The following is a 20,272-nucleotide window of genomic DNA, read 5'->3' on the forward strand; positions in this document are numbered from 1 at the left end:
CCACTTTGCCCAAAACTTTTTTTTTTTGGGGGGGGGGTTTGGTTTTTGATACAAGGTTTCTGTGTAGCCTTGGCTGTTCTGTAGACCAGGCTGGCCTCCAACACACAGCAATCCACCTGACTCTGCCTCCCAGGCACTGGGATTAAAGGCATGCGCCACCACACCATGCCCGGCTCTGCGTGCTTTTTTATAAAGGTCAACTTTGCAAGTTTAACATCAGATTTTGGGGGGGGACTGCTCCTAAGGAGGTATGGGGGGGCAGATCTTTGGGAAGGAGGAGGGGTGTGGCAGCTACTGGCCTTATCCCACAGGCTAAGTACAGGGGAAGGAGGTAGGCAAGGAGCCAAAGTAAGAGGAGTCAAGGCAGAGTTTATTGGCCCTGAGCCTTCCCCTCAGGCCTGCTCCGCCCAGTCAGGCTAGGACAGATGGAGAAGGCAACACAGACTCACAGACAGGCGGGAAGGCTGCATCTGAGACAGACACCCCCCTACCCCCTCCCCCCCGCCCTCCCCGAGACAAGAACACAGGGAATCTGAGGAACAGGAGTGTGATCCTGACTCCTTGGTACAGGGGCCCAGCGGCCACATGCTGCCCTCCTTCCCCAGAGGCGCAGGCAGGGATAGGTGACTCTTTGGCAGCTCCGAACCAGGACCCTCTGTGGACACTGGATGGCTGGCCACTTGGCTTCCTTCCTGAGTCTGGAGGCTCTTGCCTTGGCCTCATTTGTAAACTCCCTTCCTTTCAGAGGGAGCCTGGCTACTCTGCCACTCCCTGCCCCACTGGACTGAAGACATCATCATCCTAAAGGGCCTGTCAGTAAGCCTGGGGCCCAGAGGCCTCGCCTGGACCAGAACACAGAGCCTGGACGTGAGACTTTCACAGAAAGCCTCAGGAGCATTGGGGAGGCGGCAGTGAGTCACTTGGCAGTTTGGGAGGGAGGGGATCAGCACCTAGGGGCGGAGGTGCGGGCCCTGCTAGCTTTGGTCTGGCATTGCCCAGGACCCGTCTGGGGTGGAAGCTGGGCTCTGAATCCAGTGTCCTCTGGCCCTCAGAGGGATGCAGGGGTTTCACAGCTTCTCCTCGCCTGCCTGGATGCGGGTATAGGCTTCTTGGTCCAGGGCAACATAGCAGCCCTTCCGGGCATCCAGATAGAACAGCGGGTCTTTCACAAGAGCGGGGTCAAAGCCTTCCTTCCGCAGCTCTGTCTTCTGGAACTTGAAGGTCCCTAGAAAGCAGAGAAGAAAGAAAGGTGTGGCCTACAAGCACTGCTCCCTCCATCTCCAGACAGTTTTGGCAAGGGGTGGCAGGGGAAGGTGGACACACGGACACTGCTGAATGACAGCAGAGCTGAGCAGAGCTTGGATGCAGAGGCTGCAACATCTGGAAGCAGGTGCTCAGCCATATTCTAGGATGTGTGCCTTCTTTTTTCTTTTGGTTTTTCCACATAGGGTTTCTCTGTATAACAGAATCCTGGCTGTCCTGGACTCACTTTGAAGACCAGGCTGGCCTTGAACTCAGAAACCCTACCTGCCTCTTCCTCCCCAGTGCTGTGAGTAAACGTGTGCACCAACATGCATTTGTTACTGATTTATGGGCCCAAGTCACACAGCTAGTAAATGGTGGAGCTAGGATTTGAACCTAGGTATGACAGAACCCCCATCCCTGTATCTGCTAGCCTCGGAAATGTTAGCTATTATTCCTGACAGAAACTGCGCTCTCCCTCAAACTCCCCAATCCAGACTGGCCTTCTGGCTTGCTCTGAAGCACAGCTGGGGGATTTATGAGTGAATCTAGGCCTCCAAGGGCATTTCCACTTCCACCTCATGCTCTTGGTGGGTGCCTTGAGCCCAGACCAGCCTTGGAAAGACCAAGAAGCTATGTGAAAGAGAAAAACCACCTTGGGTGAGGCTCCTGGACCAGCACTGCTGTTATGTAAGTTCCTAACTCTACCTCAAATGCTCAGTCCCTCCAGAGTGCCACCACGGTGGACAGGACAGACGCCAAACATTCCTACCAGCACAGGAAGTACTGCTGGACAGGGCTGTAGAAGAGAGCAGCTATGGCCTCTCAGCTCAACTAACCACCTTACAGTTGCGTTCAAACCCCAAATCACTAACCCCAGAACTGTGACCTTTACAGAGACCTCTGCATGTAGCTCATTCTGCATCAAGGCACCGAAGTCACGTGTTCAACCCTCAGGCAGTTTAGTCTCAGGCAGTAAGGAGAACATGGGTGGGTCTATATTGGAGTCTCCACACAGGGAACTCCTGAGAGCCACCAGTAGACCAATAGAAGGATGTCACTGTCCTACCATGCAACCATAGACCTACAGCTCACTCTCAGACAACACCAACTCCTGAGACACCTATAGTGCTCTGCCGTTCTACTCCCAGCAGCTGGACATCTCTGTGGAACCTTACCAGTTACACCCTGCTCAGCCACTCTGAAAGCTCCCTACTGTTTCCAGGCTATCCGACTTCCATCCTGTAAGATCCTATAAGCTCCGGGTCCCTCATGGCTCTCCTCTCTTACCCATGGTTCACTACTCTGGTGCATACAGAGTTGGAGGTCTCTTCTCCCCCCGTTCAGTTCATCGGTATACCACTGTATGCTCTGCTATTAATTCACTTATTACTGCTTTGCTGTGGTGCTGGCAACCGAACTTAAGGACCATGTACTCAGTAATTCATACAAGCTCTATCACTGAACCCTGTCCCCAGTCTCTTGTGCCTTGATCTCAAGTCCACTTTGTTTTTTGCTGCTCTGTTGTTGAGACAGGGTCGTGTGTATTGTAAAGCAGGGCTGGCGCATCAGGACTGCAGGGTGTGTTATGACATCCAACCCGTTCCGTATCTCTAGAATTCCTTTGGAATGTTTCTCCTCTGGGTCTACAAGATTCCAAGAACCTAAACCCTAACCAGACTGGTGTCTCTGAACCATAGTATGGCAGCCATGGATTGGTGCTCATTCTAAGGTACACTGAACCTTCTCTGAAGGTTGGGTTTGCACATTTCCACACAGGAGGGCAGCATCTCAGTCCTGGGGCAAGGCTGTGTGTCAAGGTCAGAGAGCAGCCAGCCCTGGAAGCCAGGGGTTGGAACCAGAGACAGACCTGTTTTGTGCAGCTCAGGCAGGAAGCGCAGGAAGATGGGACGGGCGTACAGAGGCAGCTCCTTTCTCAAGGTCTGTGCAAAGCTCTCCAGGTCACAGTTGCTGGCGTGACTTGCCACAGCAGCCATTCCTGCTCGGCCCTCAGTTCCTGGGAGAAGGAGGGCACGGTCAGTGGTTGGCAGCGTCCTGACACGCCCACCATCCTCCCCACACGTACCTGGCACCTCAACACCATACACTGCCACATCTGCCATATCAAGCAGGCGGCTGAGTGTGCCCTCCACTTCTGTGGTAGACACGTTCTCCCCTTTCCACCGGAATGTGTCCCCTGTGCGGTCCCGGAAGTACAGGTAGCCCAGGTCATCCATCACCAGCACGTCACCTAGGAGGAGGCAGTGAGTCATGACGGGGCCAGCGTAGCTACTGACCCAGGTTGAGCCAGGCACCCATCACTGAAGCCCGATGGTGTGTGCTATCATAGGTCTGGGCTCGGGCGTCCAGGGATGTGTTCTCTGAAGCAGCTGGAAGCTCTCATTTCTCCTGTCTCCTCTGGAAGGGGCGGCAAAGAGCAGGGGGCTCACCAGTGAGGTAGGCTTGGTCCCCCTTCTTGAAGACGTCATTGGCAATCTTCTTGTTGTTGGCACCCTGGTTGAGGTAACCATCAAAACGGCGCAGGGGGTCCTGCTGGATGATGCGACCCACCAGCTGGCCTGGCTGGCCTAGGGATGAGAAAGCAGGCAGATGTGGCCTCCTCTGCCTGTCTTGTCCCACAAAGGCACCCTGCATCTTGAGCAGACTTAGTGCATGCTGCCTGTCACAGAAATGTCCTATTTATTGGCTGTGCTTGTAGATCAGTCAGTAGAAGCATGTGTCCTTAGCATGCACAAAGACCTGGATTCAACCTTCAGCACTACCACAAAAAACAAAACAAAACAAAAAACCTTAAACAGCCAGGACCACAAATGCCCCTTTGTGTCCCGGATGGGAGGTGGCTGAGAGCAGGGGCCATCTGTCAGTGGGGAGGGTCCAGTGAAGCAATCCAGGGAAGAACAAACTCTCAACACACACAGGCTCTACTAGGCACCTGGAGAAGCTGGCACCGCTGAGCCTGGGCCCACCCTGGCTCTCCTCAGAGAGCTGCACACTCTTTACCACACATAAGCCTCAGGTCAACCCAGGTCAGGCACTGCCATCAGCCCTGTGTGAAGTTGAGGAGCTTGTGTATGAGGCCGGCTGTAGTACAGTGTGGGCTAAATGCCTAAGCCACAGTCAGTCGCAGGTGACCAGGGCAGCCTGGGAGTGGTGGTGGTGGTGGCCTTCTTAGGAAGGCATGCAAATGGCATGGTAAAGTGACGGCAGTGGACATGGGAAATGAGTAAAACAGAGCCCACTGCTCAGAACAGGTTTTTCTGTTCATCCACACTGGCTGACTACCCTCCAAGACCAAGACCTCTCCCCTCAAATGCTCAATTCCCTTGGGGGCAGACCTGGTTGACAAGGAATGCAGACGCCATCGGGTCCCCGGATCAGTTCCATGGTATCCTCATTGACTCGTACCAAGCGGATGGGGTACACAAAGGACAGTATGCGGCTGTTGAAGCCACAGGCCCCCACCTGCAAAGGCCGAGAGACTTGGGCTCCAAGGTGTCCCCAGTAGACAATGGGGCTGGAGGGACCCTGGTTGGTACCCACTCTCATGCTGGCATTCTGCTTACCCCCCTGCAAGCCTAGGGCGTATTGTGGCCCATCCCCACAGCAGCCTTATGCGCCCCAATCTGGACCTTACCTGGCTGTCAAAGTTGCCCAGGCTACAGTTGCACTCAGTGGCCCCATAGAACTCGGCCACCTGGGGGATGTGGAAACGGCTGGAGAAGTCGGTCCAGATGGATTGACGAAGGCCATTGCCCAGTGCCATCCGCACCTTGTGCCGAGACTCAGTCTCACGGGGTGGCTGGTTCAGGAGGTAGCGGCAAAGCTCGCCAATGTACTGTACAATCTGGGATGGGCATGGTGTGAGTCCATGCTCCAGGGAGGTGGCCCCCTTCATCACCTCCCCACCCTTCCAGCCCTCCCCACCAGGGGCGGAACAGTCCCTTCCCTCTCTGGGCCTCAGATTTCCCATCTGAACCAGGAAATGTTGCCCAAGGAGCCGTTCTGAGCAGTGTCAGCTGTTAGATGCTCCAGTGTGTGGGTGGCAGGAAGGAGACAAAGGGACGAGGTTGCTCGTGCCTGTCCCTTCTCACTCACTGTGCAGTTGTACTTGATACAGTCATCCCAGAACCGGGAGGCTGAGAACTTCTTCCGGATCACCACAGTCATGCCATGGAGTAGGCACTGGCCGATCCCCACGATATTTCCTGAAGTCAGAGGGGCCTGGAGGCTAAGGCGATGGAGACCCGAGCCCAGAGCCCTCCTCTCATTCAGGCTGGCCTTTTTGAGATGGGTCTCATATGCTCCAGGCTGGCCTCAAACTCCTGATTATCCTGCCTCTGCTGCTCCAGCGCTGGCTTGCAGGGATTCAGCACCACAACCGACAGGCTGCTTCTTCTCAGGCCCTCCCCCTGGTCTCCTTCTGCTCTGCTCTGCTCCACTAACTGGCCACCCCTCTTCCCTCCCTCCCGTGTCTCTGCAGTGTCTGTGGGATCTAGCCCACACTTTTTATTTATTTTTTTGGTTTTTTGAAACAGGGTTTCTCTGTGTAGCCCTGGCTGTCCTGGACTAGCTTTGTAGACCAAGCTGGCCTCAAACTCATAGTGATTCACCTACCTCTGGGATTAGAGATGTGTGCCACCACGTCCGGTTTAGCCCACACTTCTTAGACTGTCCCAGGTCTGCACACCTACCATTCAATCAAACATGACTGCTCTCCTACCTAGTCTCTGTCTCCTCTGGCGGGGGGTGTCTCCTCAGCACCCACCGCTAGTATTCCTGTGTAAGACGCTTGTGCTGCCTGCCCTTTCTAAAGTGAAGGTAAAGTGTCTTCCTGAGCATCAGGTAGGCTCCCGATGTCCCCCTGTCCCCTTCAAACACACAGACCTTCTTCAATTCTGACCTTGGAGGTCAGAATGACGCTCAAGTGTCCCCCTCGTGTCCCTGTAACCAAGCAGCGATCCTGAACATGTCTACAGAAACCAACCTCAACACATAGTAGGCATCTCATGTAACCACCGGCGGACAAGAGGTGGTGGCAATGGCCCTGCCTGAATCTGAACCCAGATTTGAGCTCTAGTGTAGAAAAATGGGGCTCCTAAAGACACAGGGCACTGGCAGCTGGGGGGCAGGCGCAGGCTTACCTGCTGAGTGGTAGAGGGGGAGGCAGTCATAGACAACGTCGTCAGGCCGCATGCGGAATCCGTAGTACACCAGGGCGGCCATACGGAAGTACCTTCAAGGGTACAGGGCAAAGAGGTCAGAGGGACCCTGGGCCGGCAGGAGGATGCTCCCCAACCCTCCCTCCTGGCCTCCATCCTCGGCACTTGTCCCTTACCTGCTGTGCACCACAATGGCAGCCTTGGGGAGCCCCGTGGTGCCCGATGTGTAGATATAGAAGAGCTTATCTGAAGGAGACAGACACGCAGTGCAGGTCACCGAGCGGCCAGCGCAAGACCATGCAGGGGGTGGAAGGGGCATGCCCATCAGCCTATTGGCACCCTTTTCCAGGGAGACCTCCTGATGACCTCAACAGCACCCACCCTCCCAGGCCTCCCCCTGAGCCAGGCTGAGTGAAGGAGCAGATGACGACAGAGCTGGTCCCTGCTGAGTGGGACATGCGGATGAAGAAGACACACCAACACCAAGCCTAAGCATAGGAGCACAGGGTGGAGAGACCAGGCAACACCAGCTGACTCGGCTTACAGGGGCAAAGGTGGTACCAAGACGGCTTCTGCAAGGAGGGGATGCCTGCTTCAAGGCTTGGCTGCGAAGGCAGTGTCAGCTGGGGGCGGGTGGTGGTATACAACTTTAATCTAGCGCTCGGGAGGCAGAGGCAGGAGGATCTCTGAGTTTAAGACATAGTGAGCTAAAGGGCAGTGAGAACTACACAGACAGATACCGTCTCAAAGAAAGGGGGCGGGGGCGCCCCGCTGGGCAACGTGGCCTTTCATCCCAGCATCTGGGAGACTCCCAGCAGAGGAGCAAACTTCTGTGAGTTCAAGCCAGCCTGGTCTACAGAGTGAGTTTCAGGACAGCCAGGACTACGTAGAGAGACTCAGTTTCAAAAACCAGGAAAAAAGGATAAAAAGGAGCAGGTTTTATGGCCACTCTGCACCAGGGATGTCTATTTGCCCCACCCAAAGATGCACTGTCAGGAGGCTCAGCTCTATCGGGGTGTGTGTGTGTGTGTGTGTGTGTGTGTGTGTGTGTGTGTGTGTGTATTTGTTTCTCTGGAAGTTAAGAACTCCACTGGATGATAATGACAGCAACCACCTCAAGTGGTGTAGCACCTGCTGTGTGCCAGCCCTGGGCAGTCTGAGGGCACAAGGTTGGACCAGCCACAGTCCCTGCTGAAAGTAGCTTAAGAAAGCAGTTAAGAAATAAGGGATAGGGGGCTGGAGAGATGGCTCAGGGGTTAAGAGCACCGTCTGCTCTTCCAAGGGTCCTGAGTTCAATTCCCAGCAACCACATCGGTGGCTCACAACCATCTATAATGTGATCTGATGCCCTCTTCTGGCCTGCAGGTGTACATGCAGGCAGAACACTGTAAATAAATCTTTTAAAAAAATTTTTTTAACCTAAAATAAATAAATAAATAAACGATAGGAGAGGCTCAGCAGGAGCAATGACATGTCACAAGCCCTTCCAGCCAATACCCTGCCTCAGGGCTGACTTTCAAAGTAAACCCATAAAGTAGATTGCTGCTTTCCTTTTTACTGCAGGGGAATGAAGCTCAGAGGGCAGGTCACACAGGGAGGGAGCAGAGCCAGAACAGAGTTCAGGTGGCACCAGCAGCCCGAGCTTTGAGCCTCCACGTGGTAAAGCAGGCCGTGAGAGCTCAGGGAAGAGTAACAAGAACAGCAGCTGGAGGGCTGGCAGGCACCAGGATAGAGGAAGAGCCAGGGAGGCTTCCTGGAGGAGGGGGCAAAGGTCAGGACCTGGCAGAGCCCACACTCAACAAGCTGGAAGGGTAAGCTGAGGTTCTCACCCTCCTCCTCTCCACCTCAGCTCCTGGCTGAGACTCAAAGCAGGCTGCAGGGTGCACCCAGTCCTACACACGAGGCACTACTGTGGGTGACTCCACAAATCCAACCATTTCACCTTACCTGAAACCACATCATATTTCCCCGGATGGAAAAACGGGAGGTGCCACTATCCTGGCCATGAGGCCAGTGTTGTGTTTTAGGACATTTCAGACCCTACCCGAATAGCGGAAGGCCCACCTGTAAAGCCCTTGTCAGGGTGGCTGGGCAGCTGCTTCGGAGCATCTTCTAGTAGAGGGTCCAGATGCTCTGTGTTGGCGGGCACTGTGCTAGGCTCCCAGGGACCAGAGCAGAAGAGGCTGAGCGAGGGGTCCAGGCTGGCATGAATCTCACAGACAGCTGGAGGGGAGACACTGCAGGTCAGCAAGCAGGCTAGGAAGCCCGTGTGCCCAGGACCTTTGTCATACAGGGCTGACTGTCAGGAACACTGGCAGGTGTGAGGAAGTGGGTGCAACGCATGCACTCCCCATGAACTGTGAGTAACCACACAATGCTTTACCCATAGGGTGAGGCTCTCACATCAGTCCCCGCCTCCCTGCCCTCCAACCCTATGTATTTGGCTATATACTGCTATGCCATCCAACCTCCTGCTTCAGCCTCTGAGTGCTGGGGTCACTAGTACGACATCATGCCAGCGACCATCGATGCCAGTGACCATCAGTCCATTTACAGGTGGGGAAAGTGATGGTGAGGATGGAAGAGATGGCACCATCTCACACCAGGCCTTCTGTCAGGGACCAGTTAGAGGACAAGAGCTGAGCAGAGGCCCCTACTCCCAGGACACTTTTTCTCAGGCCTCCTGGAGCCACACAGACTCTGTTTACCCTGGGCATGAGACAATCCTGGCCTGTTGGTTCTGCTTTTGCTAGCATTAAGTTCTTGCTTCAGTGCTAGGAATGGGACCCGGGGCCTGGCCCACGCTAGGAAAGAGCGAGGTCCTCAGTCTCTTGGGCTTCCCTGTGTCTCACCCAAACTTCTCTCACTGCTGTGTTCTTCCTTCTCCACTTGGGATATCCTAACACCTTTCCTAGCACCCCATGACCTCAGCAGTATGAGAAGAAAACAGGGAGACAGACTGTGGACCAGCCCAACATCAAGTCCTTAGCCCAGCTGCGTTTGTAGACTCTGGGTGAATGCCGCATTTCCCTCCGAGCCTGTCACATCATCCAAAATCCAAGACACCAGTCTTCACCCTCTCCTCAGTCTCAGTTAAGATCAGAGCTGCACAAAGCGCCACGCTCAGCACTTTCCGTCCCTGACTCAGCAATAAATAAAACCCAGGTCTGAGAGGAGAAACTGGATTCCTGTTGGCCTTGTACTGCAGGCGGGGAAACTGAGGCTTAGGGGATCTGTTATTCATAAAGGCTTGCCTGCAACCCTGGCAGGGTCCAGACACTCTGCTGCCCAGCGACTCACACCACCTCCCACAGGGCTAGAATGGAGTTGTCATCTGTGCAAAGCCCCATGGGTCCCCCATTTAGAGCTCACCTGAAGCCATCTCGCTGCCAAAGATAAAGGCTCGTGCCTTTGAGGTGTCCAGACAGTGGCGCAGGGCATCGCGTCTAAGGTTGGTGTTGATGAGAGCCGCCTCCACACCTAGCTTGGCCATGCCCAGCCAAAGCCCCACAAACTCATTACGGTTCTCCATAAACAGGGCAACTACATTGCCCGAGGCCAGGCCCCGGGCCTGCAGGAAGTTGGCCACCCTACTGGAGTAGTCATCCAGCTGGCGGAAGGTCCAGTGAGTGTTGGTGCCCTCGAAAATCAGGGCTGTCTTGTCCGGGTGGCGCCGTACCGTTGAGGCAAACAGCAAGGGCACTGTCTTCCGCTCCCGAAGGTACCGTCGGACCTTTGCTTTCACCTTCAGGAGCACCATGCCACCGCTGTGTGGGAGCAAAGAAGCCATGAGTGCTAAACTAGGCAGGCTGTGCTCTTGCCATCTCAGCTAGCTGCTGTCCAAACAGCCCAAGTCGCAGGAACCAGCTTTTGTTTTTCTTTTTGTTTTTTTTGAGACAGGATTTTTCGGTATAGCCCTGGCTGGCCTTGAACTCACAGAGATCCACCTGCCTCTGCCTCTGCCTCCCCAGAGTGCTAGGAGCTGGGATTAAAGGCATGTGCTACTACATCAAGGGTTCCACTCTTTTTTTGTTTGTTTTTGTTTTTTCGAGACAGGGTAGCTCTGTGTCGCCTTGGCTGTCCTGGACTCACTTTGTAGACCAGGATGGCTTTGAACTCACAGCGATCTGCCTGCCTCTGCCTCCCAAGTGCTGGGATTAAAGGCGTGCACCACCACGCCTGGCACTCTTACTCTCTTCTAAGTCTGCTGTTCTGTCAGAAGCCCAAGGCCATAGTCTAGACTTCTAATCTGGAGTCTCCCTTGGCCCTCACTGCCATAGGAAATCAGGGACGAGTCTTTCTGCCTCTAGGCAGAGCCAGGTATCTGTCATATATACTACTTTGTCTCCTAGTCCTTCTCCATGCTGGGCCCAGGGAAAACAGCCAGTGCTTGTGGAATCATTTTCACGCCCAACCCTGAGCTGCTAACTTCTATGTCTTTGTCAGTTCCAGGTCCTTGGGCTGTGCACTGCCCTCCCTCTGCCACCTACATAGCACCTTTCAAGGCTTCCCTCCAGGAGACTTCCTGGATCCCTAGCCCAAGTTCCTTGTCGAAGGCTCCCACAGCTCCTGTAGGGGCCACCTGATACCTCCTTTTATAGTCAGCCCAGACTGGCAAACACGATTCTAGGCAAGGCTCCCTGTTCTGGGTACTACAAGACAGGAGTGAGGAGGGCTGCGAGGGTCTCTGTAGCAACGGCACTGGTGGTTTAAGGAGTTACTTCAGTGTTTCCTCACCTCCTGACTAGTCTGAGCTTTGCAGATGGAGTCTGCCTTCTTCCTCTCTGGCTTCCAGAGCCAGCCTAGCACCTGGCATAGAGCAGCTGGCGGTGATTTTCCCCCAGCCATCTAACTCAGGGCTCGTGCTAGCACCCAGCACCACCCTGGGCTCTCTCAGGCTGCGGCAACCTGAGAAAAGGTGTCCTTTCGCACTGGGGTCTACTTCCATAAGCCAGTGTGTTTTCAGAACCCTTCCCGGACATCTCTTCAACAAGCCTGCCCCAGGTCAAGAAGTCTCCCGGTTTAAGAGATTCCTTGAGAGACTTTGACCTTGGAGATGAAAGAAAGACGAGGTAGGACTGTCAGGGGAGAGATGTGGAAAAGAAGCTATCCCTCTGTGAGCCTGAGGTCCTAAACTGGCAGGAATGTAATGGCTGGGAAAGCCCAGCACAGTTGGGACCCCAAGAAAGGCTGGATATGGTACTCACAAGACATCGCGCTTGATGGTTTTGATGAAGAGCCGGATGAAGCGCCAGCCGCCAGACCCCAGGTATAGGAGCAACAGGGAGAATCCCACCTGGGTCCAGGGCAGTTTCAGCACCAGCTTTGAGAACAGTAGCACTCCCACCAGAGACGCCCCAAGCAGCATTGTGACCTGCGGGTGCAAGGTGGTTAGGGGGCTTAAGTAACTCTTTCTTTAGGGCCTCCCACCCTGAGACCAGCAGCCACTTCAGTACGACCCCAAAGGGTCAACCTAAGGGGATTGCTTAGTCACCTCAAAAGAGGTGGCTAAAACACGGTGGAAGGCTCTGGTGCCATGTCAAGCTGCAAGGGACTTGCGGTGTAAAGATCTAGCTCCTATTCCATCTCAGGCCACCTGGCCAAGTGACCTTGGGCTAGCCCTTTTTCTACTTCAGGCCACAGCCACCCTTTGGGTTAATAAGACTTGTTCTTAGAACCTTCCCAGCCCAGGTAGGACAATCTACTCACCTACATTCAGATACCCTAACCAAGATGGCTGCAAGCCTCTGGCTTGACTCCTCTCCTAGGGACCCCAGGAGATGACAACACCTAAAAGGGCAGCTACTTTGGGCCCTGCACGGTCTCTGGCTACAGACTCTAAGCAGCGTTGTGCCTCTACTTGGTCCATAGAGGGCGAGCCAACCAATGGGTTAGAGGCAGGAGGGGCCTGACAGGTGACAGCCCAGGGATAAGGTGGAGGATGACTGTCCGACAGGAAAACGATCCCGGAGCACACACCTATACCCACACACTCAGCAAACCACTCAAACGAATCTTGGGAGAAGAAGGAGGACGGCTGTGTTGAAGTACAGGGCAGAGATTAAGGCCGAGGTTCTATTCCTACTTCGTTACAGATTTAGTGAAGAGGACAGCTAATGGATTGTTTTTCTTGGGGTTTTCCTTTTTTTTTGGGAAGAGTTGAAGGTCAAACATATGAACCAGTCTGAGTATCTCCAAGCTAGGAGGTGGATGGACCACAGGGAACCCCTATATAAGACTGCCTTCTGGCGAAAAGCATTAAGCTACGGGTGGGAGGGCTATTGCTGATCGCTAAGATCCTTAGCCCTTTGACTTGCTAGACCCAGACAGAAAAGAGGCTAGGAAGCTGGTCCAAGATCGCTTAGAGAGGAGACAGGACAGGAGGGATGCGCGGACCGACCTGCCTCTAGACAGCCAGGACATCAGAGCGCAGGGCTGGGAGAGCGAGGGCGCGCCCCTCAGCCGGAGCCGGCGCCGCCGTCTCTCCCTGCTCGGGCAGGCACGTTTTCCCCCTCGCTCAGTTAGCCGCTGTCCCCCGCCTTGGCTCACCCGGCTGCGGCTGCGCCGCGCGGCGCCCCGTCAGGATGCGGCCCGGTTGCGGCAGCGGAGTGCGGAGCGCTGGGGGCATCGGCCGCCCCGGGGCACACACAGCCGAGCCTCGGTGCGCTTGGCCCACTCCGCGCTCTTGTAGGGTCTGTACCTCCGGCGCGCTCCACCCCCGCCCGCCTCCCGCACCTGTACCGGCTGTGCCGGCCGGCAGCACCGCCTCCCGCGCCGTCCCCGCAGAGTGCGAGCTTCTGAGCCGGTGCAGCTCAGCGCAACTCAGCCCCAGCGCTCCCGACACCGCCCAGCCCCGCCAGCCCTGCGCACGCCACTGCCTCCGCTGCCGCCCGGCCCTCTGGGAGTGGTAGGTTGGGCCGCACGGCATGCTGGGAGTCGTAGTCCTGGTAGCCTCGCTTGTTCTGGCTGCTGAAATTGCTCCGTTCAGGCAGTGTGCAGATCTGCTCCTTGTCATCCCTCTCTGCAATTCTCTGGACCAGGAGACCCAGAGAGTATATATTCACCAGCATGGCCATTAGAGAATCCGGAGCCAGAGCTGAGGCCCAAGTAGTTTAAATTTGTTTGCTTGCTTATTTGTGTTGTATGGAGGCATATGTCAAAGCCGTTGTGTGGTCAAAAGACAACTTGTGGGAGTTAGTTCCGTTCTTATACCATGCAGGCTTCAGGGATCAAATCCAGGTCATTAGGCTTGGCCCTCAGGCATGGTGAGAAGCACCCTCCCTGAGCCATTTGTCAGTCGTGTTTGTTTTTTGAAACAGGATTGTCACTCTGTAGTAACTTTGTCCTGAATTTTTGCTGCAGTCAATCTACTTAAGCCCTGAGTGCTGGCATTGCAGGCATGAACTATCACACTTGTCTTGGAATAGAATTTCTAAAAATAATTAATTTTATTTGCATTGGTGTTTTGCCTGCATGTATATATGTGAGAGGGTGTCGACTCCTCTGGAACTGGAGTTACAGACAGTTGTCAGCTGCCATGTGGGTGCTGGGAATTGAACCCAGGTCCTCTGGAAGAGCAGCCAGTGCTCTTAACCGATGAGCCATCTCTCATGAAAGAAAAGGCTGGATTCTGGCTGAGGTAAACTGCCACAAACCCTATTTATGGACTCTGGCAGAATACACATTGAGCTTTTATTTTTTATTTTTCAAGACAGGGTTTCTCTGTGTAGCCTTGGCCATCCTGGACTCACTTTGTAGACCAGGCTGGCCTCGAACTCACAGCGATCCGCCTGCCTCTGCCTCCCGAGTGCTGGGATTAAAGGCGTGCGCCACCACGCCTGGCTCCACATTGAGCTTTTAGATCATCCCAGAGTGACCATTTACTCCAGTGTAGTATGACTGTCCCCTGATCATGTTTAACGTTTTCAGAACTGAAGAGCCAGGAGTGGCTGCTGCAGAGGCTTTGCAGATAAGCACCCCTGAACACTGTTTCCCTTGTAAACCCAGGGCTTGGTCATACCACCTGCCTAACCGTGGGCGAGGGTTCAGACTCATAGCCCATGGGGTTCAGAGCCTCTGTAAGGTTTTGGGGTGACTAAGAACCCTGCTCATCTATTACTGCCACTTGTCCTTAAATAGCTCCTTAAATGACTCAGCCAAATAAAGTTTGTAAAAGGGGAGGGGAAGTCTTTAAGGTTTGTTTATAGGTGTTATAGATGAATTTTTGGGTTGATGATAATTTGGGCCGATTTGTTCAGGAGTGTGTCCTTTAGAGGGCCGAGACAGTAAGTTTTTTTTGGGGGGGCGGGGGGATTCGTTTCGAGACAGGGTTTCTCTGTGTAGCATTGGCTGTCCTGGACTCGCTTTGTAGACCAGGCTGGCCTCAAACTCACAGAAATCTGCCTGCCTCTGCCTCCTGAGTTTAAAGGCGTGCACCACCACACCCGGCTCAAAGATTTATTTATAATTTATACAGTATTCTGCCCAAATGTGCACCTGTACACCAGAAGAGGGCACCAGATCTCATTGTAGATGGTTGTGAGCCACCATGTGATTGCTGGGAATTGAACTCAGGACGTTTGGATGAACAGCAAGTGCTCTTAACCTCTGAGCCATCTCCCCAGCACGGGACAGTAAGTTAAAGGGACATCTCCAGGGCTATAACAGAAGGTAGTAGTGCCCATGTTTATAGGCATGGGCATTACACACCAACAGGGGAATTCATGTTCTCAGCAGAAAATTCAAAATCTTATGTGTTAAAAGTGGGCTATAGGGGGTCAGGCATGGTAGCCCACACCTTTAACCCCAGCACTTGAGAGGCAGAGTCAAGTGGATCTCTGACTTAGAAAACAGCCTGGTCTACATAGTGAGTTCTAGAAGAGCCAGGGCTACATAGTGAGACCCTGTCTGTGGGAAGGACTGTAAGCTTTGTCACAGGTGAAAGCAGTCTTGGCAGGCTTTGTCCTTGGAAGCACCACAGGTACTCCCTGAGATTAACCTTGAGATAGACTGGGTGGAGCCATCCTGGGCCTGGAATTCAGGAAGGGGGCCTGGGGACTCCACCTGGACTACTGTGTTTCTAATCAACCCTCAATGGGAGAGAGAGGCCTTGGAGAGGACTGAGAAGAGAAACAGGTTGAGACCTGGCTTGAGCACACGTGGATTGGGAAGAGGATCAGTGAACAGGCCAGAGACACCTAGGGACCCATCCCGTGGAACAGATACCTGAAGGTTCACTTTTGTTTACCTTTAACCTTTTTTCCCTTTTGTGTAAGCTACTTGGGTTGTATAATAAAGTTTAATTGTTAAAAAACAGAGCCAACACTGTCTCAAAAACAAACAAACAAACAAATGACCTCTCTCAAAAGTGAGTTTGGAGGCTGGGCAGACATGGTAGCACATACATATCTTTATTTCCAATGCTTGGGAGGCAGAGGATCTCTGCAAGTTCGAGGCCAGCCAAGGCTACATAGGGAGACTTTTGTCTCAAACAATATGTATATGTGAATATGACTCTAGGGCTCACCTCACTGCATTGGTCTGCAGATTCATGAGGCAGTGCTGGCATATTTATTATTACAGTTTATAGGCTCTCTGACCACAGAGAGCACATAAATGTAACTCTAGGAGGGTTTATGGCTGCCTATGTTTGGATTCATTGTGAAATATATAGGGTGTCATGCTAGAGCTGGGCATGTAGGCTACTTAAAGAGCCCTGCCTAGCTTGCCCAAGGCCCTAGTTTGAGCTCAGCACCAAAACAAACAACCCAATCAATCAATGAAAAAGTCAAGCAGGCCTTTACAGCACATCCTTTTCTCCACTACCGTGGGTGCACATGGCCCCTGTGGCACACACACACTTTTAGTCTCTACGCTCAAGACCCACAGGCAAGCAGGTTTCTGTGATTTCAAGACCAGCATGTTCCACATAGTGAGTCACAGGCAAGCCAGGGCTCCAGAGAAACCTTGTCTCAAAGTCAACTGAAAAAATCAGGGCGCTTCGGAGCCGATGCAGGAGGAGAGAGCACTTGTTGCTCCTAAGGACCTAAGTCTGGTTCCCAGCGCCCACATCCAGCACACCACAATTGCCTATACCTCCAGCTCCAGGGATCTGATGTCCTCTGTTAGCCTCTGCAAGCATGCGTACACATCACATGCATGTATAAATAGAAATACATTTTTTTTTTTAAAGGAAGGATGGACCAGGCCAGTCTAGGCCACATAATATAGCAAGACTGTATCAAATAAAAACTCTGGGTAGACAGCGGGCGAGGTGGCGCACGCCTTTAATCCCAGCACTCAGGAGGCAGCGGCAGGCGAAACGCTGTGAGTTCAAGCCCAGCCTGGTCTACAAAGTGAGTCCAGGATGGCCAAGGCTACACAGAGAAACCCTGTCTCGAAAAACCAAAAAAAAAAAAAAAAAAAAACCCCAAAAAACAAAAACAAAAAAACTATGGGTAGGTTGGACGAAGTGACGCATGCCTTTAATCCCAGCACTTAGGAGGCAGAGGCAGATGGATCTCTGTCAGTTGGAGGCCAGCCTGTTCTACAAAGCGAGTCCAGGACAGCCAAGGCTACACAGAGAAATCCTGTCTCAAAAAACAAAACAAGACAAGGTATCTCTGTGTAGCCCTGTCTATCCTGGAACTCACTCTGTAGACCAGGCTATCCTGGAACTCAGAGAGCCACCTGCCTCTGCTTGGATTAAAAGTGTTGCCACCACTCTTGAGTCCCAGATGCCTTTCTAAAATCCTACAGCTCTTACCTTCCTGCTACAATGGACTGAAACTGTGAGCTAAAATCAACCATTTCTCCCTTACACTGCCTTTTTTTCCCCAGACAGGGTTTCTCTGTGTAGTCTTGGCTGTCCTTAACTTGCTTTGTAGACCAGGCTGGCCTCAAACTCACAGCGATCCGCCTGCCTCTGCCTCCTGAGTGCTGGGATTACAGGTGCACGCCATCACGGCCTGGTCCCTTACACTGCTTCTGTCCCTATTTTACCTCAGGGGTTGGTGGGGGTGGGTGGATAGGGGGGTTCACTGCAGGGCTCTGCTGCCCTAGTTCTTTGAATTTCTCCTCCTTTGGTGTTTTCTCTGTAACAGCTGCATGGGAGGCCAGAGGGTCTGAAGAAAGCCTTGAGAGGCCTTTGTATGCCAGGCTGAGTGTCTGTCTGGTCTTGTCACTTCAGCAACAGGCTCTGGGACCCCATCTGTTCCACATGAGGGAGCTAACATGAGCGAGTGTTGAAGCAGTAAACTTATCAGGAATGGCTCTGTGGACTCCCAGGGCCTGGCTCAGAGGTGCTAGCTAACCAGCCACGCCCCATGTTTACCTCATACACTTTCTGCTCCTTTGGCAGGAGGAACTGAGGGGTGTAGCAATCCTCCTACTTTAGCTTGACTTTGCCAGTGGGGACTTCAGAGCTCTCATAGACCTTCCTGCCAATGATAACGTCTATTGCCCAAGTGCTCATGATGTACCAAATGCCACCGTGGGCCATCTTATTGAACCTGCCTTATGATGTGCATTTAAAGTTGGGAAACACAATTTCAGGAGGTGAGGCTGCTGCAAAGACCGCCAGGAGGTCAGTGGTGGGCTGAGGCCTGCCTTGGAACCCTTGGTGTCCAAGCACAAACAGGGCTGTGCCACTTACGGTGTTATGTGTGTAGCTGTGGTGTTGGGAGATCAAACCCAGGACCTCATGCAGGCTAGAGGAGTGCTGTACCGCTTATTTATTTATTTTGGTTTTTCGAGACAGGGTTTCTCTGTGTAGCCTTGGCCATCTAGGACTCACTTTGTAGACCAGGCTGGCCTCGAACTCATAGCGATCCACCTGCCTCTGCCTCCCGAGCGCTGGGATTAAAGGCGTGCGCCACCACGCCCGGCTTGTACCGCTTAGTTATAATCCCCAATACTTCACTGTTTATTTATTTATTTATTTACTGAGACAGGGTTTCTCTTGTGTAGCCTTGGCTGTCCTGGACTCTTCTTTGTAGACCAAGTTGGTCTTGAACTCAGAGACCTGCCTGCCTCTGCCTCCCGATTGCTGGGATTAAAGGTGTGAACCACCATGCCTGGCCTTTAATTTTTTTTTTCTAAGAGAGGGATTTGAAATGTAGGTATAGCTGTCCTGGAGCTCACTCTGTAGACATGGCTGGCCTGGAACTCACAGAGATTTACCTGCTCCAGCTGGGATTAAAGGCGTGTGCCATCACCTCCAGACCATTAAAAAAATCTGTAAAGATTTATTATTATGTATATAGTGGGTTTGGTGTTTGTTTGTTTTTTTGCTTGTTTTGTTTTTTCGAGACAGGGTTTCTCTGTGTAGCCTTGGTTGTGCTGGACTCGCTTTATAGACCAGGCTAGCCTCGAACTCACAGCGATCCACTTGCCTCTGCCTCTCTGGTGCTGGGACTACAGGCGTGCACTACCACGCCTGGTTTGTATAGTGCTCTGCCTGCGTGTACACCTGCAAGCTAGAAGGGGCACCAGATCTCATTATAGATGGTTGTGAGCCACCATGTGGTTATTGGGAATTGAACTCAGGACCTCTGGAAGAGCAGGCAGTGCTCCAGGGAATCTGAAGTCCTCTCTTAGCCTCGGCAAGCATCTCTCCGGTGCCCATTTAAATTCTTAAAAAGATTTATGTGTGTGAACATTTTTGTGGGCATGTATTTATATGCACAGTGTGCCTGGGACCCACAGAGATCAGAAGGCAGCATCAGAGCCCAGAACTGGAGTTAAGGTTGGTTATGAATCACCACATGGGGGCTGGGGATTAAGGCCTTGTCTTCTGTGACAGCAACAGGTGTCCTTTAGTGCTGAGCCATCACTCCAGCCCATCATTTTGTTTTGCATGTATGAGTGCGCTCAAACTATGGCACATACATGATGGTCAGAGGACATAAGAACTTGTAGAAATTGGTTTCCACCTTCCACTATGTGGGTTTTTTTTTTTTTTTTTTTTTTTGAGACAGGGTTTCTCTTGTAGCCCTGGCTGTCTTAGATTCCCTTTGTAGACCAGGCTGGCCTCGAACTCACAGCGATCCACCTGCCCTTGCCTCCGGAGTGGTGGGATTAAAGTCGTGCTCCAACAAGCCACTGTGTGGGTCTTGGGGATGGAACTCAGGTCTTCAGGCTTGTGGCAATGCTTTCACACTTACAAGCCTCTAACAAGCCCTGTTTAGTTGTCGTTGTTCCAGTTTTGAAGTTTCATTTTGGGTGAGCACATGTGAGGACGCGGACATGCGCATGGTGTGTCAGACGCTGGCAGACACCTCATGGGGACTGTTCTCTCTACCATGTGGGGCCTGGGGCCTGGAATCACGTCATGAGGCTTGGTGGAAGTGCCTTTACTGCTGAAGCGGCTCACCGCTCACTTGCTTGGCCTTCAGCAGGGGAGGCAGGAACAGCTCTTGGCTCCTCTCATCATCGTTCCTCTCCTGGTGTCTAAAGCCTGGCTTAGAAAGAGAAGGGACTTGCTGGTTTCCTGTTGGCTGGGGACTTGATTCCTAGACTGTTTGACTTCAGACCCAATGACAGTGACAAGCAACACCAGACTAGGCCTGATGAGAGCTTTATTCAGACAGCAGAGACGCCTTCTACTCTCGCCCCCCCCCCAACTCTTCTCAGGGCTTTGGAACAGGATGTAGTAGTGGCCGTCAAGCCTTCAAAGACAGAGTTTGTCAGAATGTTCTGTCAAGAGTAACCATCCAGAAGAGAGGCTTCAGACGCGAACAATCCAGTATGATCCCAGACAGCTGTTCCAGGCACACGTACTTTTGGATAGCTCACAGCACCTGCCTGGGACCCCACTGCCCTGCCTGCTCTCTCCTGGGCTGGACCTCAAG

The 20,272-nt window shown here is 53.0% G+C and overlaps 1 protein-coding gene across 1 annotated transcript; it reads right to left on the reverse strand.

Moving 5' to 3' along the window:
• Window positions 1-504: 504 nt before the first annotated feature.
• Window positions 505-13,268, reverse strand: Slc27a4 (solute carrier family 27 member 4). Its single transcript, XM_051166854.1, has 13 exons — window positions 12,972-13,268; window positions 11,630-11,796; window positions 9,795-10,189; window positions 8,487-8,645; window positions 6,599-6,668; window positions 6,405-6,496; window positions 5,359-5,468; window positions 4,898-5,107; window positions 4,599-4,725; window positions 3,693-3,830; window positions 3,329-3,493; window positions 3,113-3,259; window positions 505-1,225 (listed from the first exon to the last, which is right to left on the reverse strand). The coding sequence occupies exons 2-13, from the start codon at window positions 11,788-11,790 to the stop codon at window positions 1,068-1,070; spliced, it is 1,932 nt and encodes a 643-aa protein (XP_051022811.1). The 5' UTR covers window positions 11,791-11,796; window positions 12,972-13,268; the 3' UTR covers window positions 505-1,067.
• Between the last annotated feature and the right edge of the window lie 7,004 nt (window positions 13,269-20,272).

This window comes from Acomys russatus, chromosome 24 (assembly GCF_903995435.1).
Source record: "Acomys russatus chromosome 24, mAcoRus1.1, whole genome shotgun sequence".
NCBI lineage: Eukaryota > Metazoa > Chordata > Mammalia > Rodentia > Muridae > Acomys > Acomys russatus.

Coding starts and splice junctions, on each gene's coding strand:
- Slc27a4 (XM_051166854.1), bottom strand. CDS start 11,790: ATGCTGCTTGGGGCGTCTCTGGTGGGAGTGCTACTGTTCTCAAAGCTG. Junction 4,726..4,897: donor TGGGCAACTTTGACAGCCAG/GTAAGGTCCAGA, acceptor CGGCCTTTGCAG/GTGGGGGCCTGTGGCTTCAA. Junction 3,831..4,598: donor CTGCATTCCTTGTCAACCAG/GTCTGCCCCCAA, acceptor TCTCATCCCTAG/GCCAGCCAGGCCAGCTGGTG.